At 37.7% G+C, this 1,432-nt stretch overlaps 1 protein-coding gene across 2 annotated transcripts in view; it reads right to left on the bottom strand.

Moving 5' to 3' along the window:
• LOC119588776 (protein Gawky-like) overlaps window positions 1–1,432 on the bottom strand; it is a gene marked incomplete in the record, with an annotated part of 110,804 nt that overhangs the window by 37,831 nt on the left and 71,541 nt on the right. For both annotated transcript variants that reach the window (XM_037937420.1, XM_037937419.1), the window contains 3 exon segments: window positions 520–718; window positions 840–994; window positions 1,299–1,432. In XM_037937420.1, the coding sequence (XP_037793348.1) occupies window positions 520–718; window positions 840–994; window positions 1,299–1,432 (488 nt within the window).

The raw sequence follows: 1,432 nt of genomic DNA, 5'->3' as shown, positions 1-1,432 counted from the left end.
TACACAGTATAATAGATAGCAAGCCTTAGAAATAAATGAATGTCTTGAAACGGCTATTATCCCACAGGAAAAGTAGAGAGAGAGAGAAAAAAAAAAGAGCCAAATACGAGTCAAAATAAGAAGCTGCCTTTCTCAGTTCCATATTTTTGATGTGAAATAAGTAAAATAAAACCAAGTACACAAAATGCATGAACTATCTTACAAATACAACAGACAGACTGAGAAAAAATATAAAGAGGAAAGGGATACATACAGAATGCAGACAGAGGATGAAAAATAATAAATGAATACAGGAGGCACAAATAAGTGAAAAACAGGGGGAGGAAGAAAGGAAAAGCAAACGAAAGATAGTGATGAGATATTACCAGTCGTTTAAGTAACTAATTGCTAGCATATAATAATGTCAACCATCACTAAACAAGTACATGCAAAACAACTAATAAATTTATGAATAAAAGATAATTATTCATATAATACCTTTACTTATAAAAAAAACAATTATTGTAATTTTTTATATACCATCCATGGTTTCCCTGGTTCAAATGGCTTGATATCAAGGCCATAAGACCCTGACGCGTTGGCTTGCGACGAAGCGACCCACCGAGAATCCATATTTGGCACCACCTTTTCTACACCGGGATTGTTAGCAACATCCACACTTCCTCCGCTGCTGCTTTCAGGCCAACCAGACTCGGAAGTCCGGTTCAGAGACCACGTGCTGCAAGAAGAAGAAATAAAAATAAAAAATTAATGTTTCCACTGTTCAACCACTCTACTGGCACAAATTGCTCTGTCAATAAACAACATTATGAAGGAAGAAAGCAGGACCAGAAACTCACCTGTTAGAGGGTCCGAGCAGAGGTGTCAGGTTTGGTGATGACTGAGACTGAGGCATAGAAGGCTTTCCCGGAGCCCCAGGTGCTCGAATGAAGTCAGGTTCATCATTTTCCAGGGATGGCAACTTCCACTGGTGCAAGCGGCTTCCCTGTTGTTGCTTTCATAAGAATATTGGTTGTTAGGAAACTAAGACAAGCTAATACTTCTTACATACATTATTAATGCAAGGTAATGACTTGAAGGTTGCACTCCAGCCTTAAAGAGTGACTTTTTCTTTTCTTTTTTAATACCAAAAGAAAAACCGAAAATTTTATAAATAAATAAAAAATCTGGGGAAATTGTACAAAATTTTGCAATCATGAGGTGACATTTGTCATCAAAATCCACCAAGAAATAAACAATGTAGCAAAATTCATCAATGGCCTCTCAAAAGCTTTACATATCAGCTAAATTACACTCACCCCAACATTGATAATAGCTGGATTGTTGTTGACTGCCAGGAAATCAAAGCTACTACACAGCTGATCTGGAAGACTGGGCTTGTTGAAGAAATCATTCTGGGTGCCTGGGGGACCGCCAGTCATGTGAGAGTTGA

The sequence above is a fragment of the Penaeus monodon genome, chromosome 24 (genome assembly GCF_015228065.2).
Source record: "Penaeus monodon isolate SGIC_2016 chromosome 24, NSTDA_Pmon_1, whole genome shotgun sequence".
In the NCBI taxonomy this organism is placed as follows: domain Eukaryota; kingdom Metazoa; phylum Arthropoda; class Malacostraca; order Decapoda; family Penaeidae; genus Penaeus; species Penaeus monodon.
The sequence above is the reverse complement of the archived record's forward strand: the minus strand, read 5'-3'. Positions and strand labels throughout refer to the sequence as shown.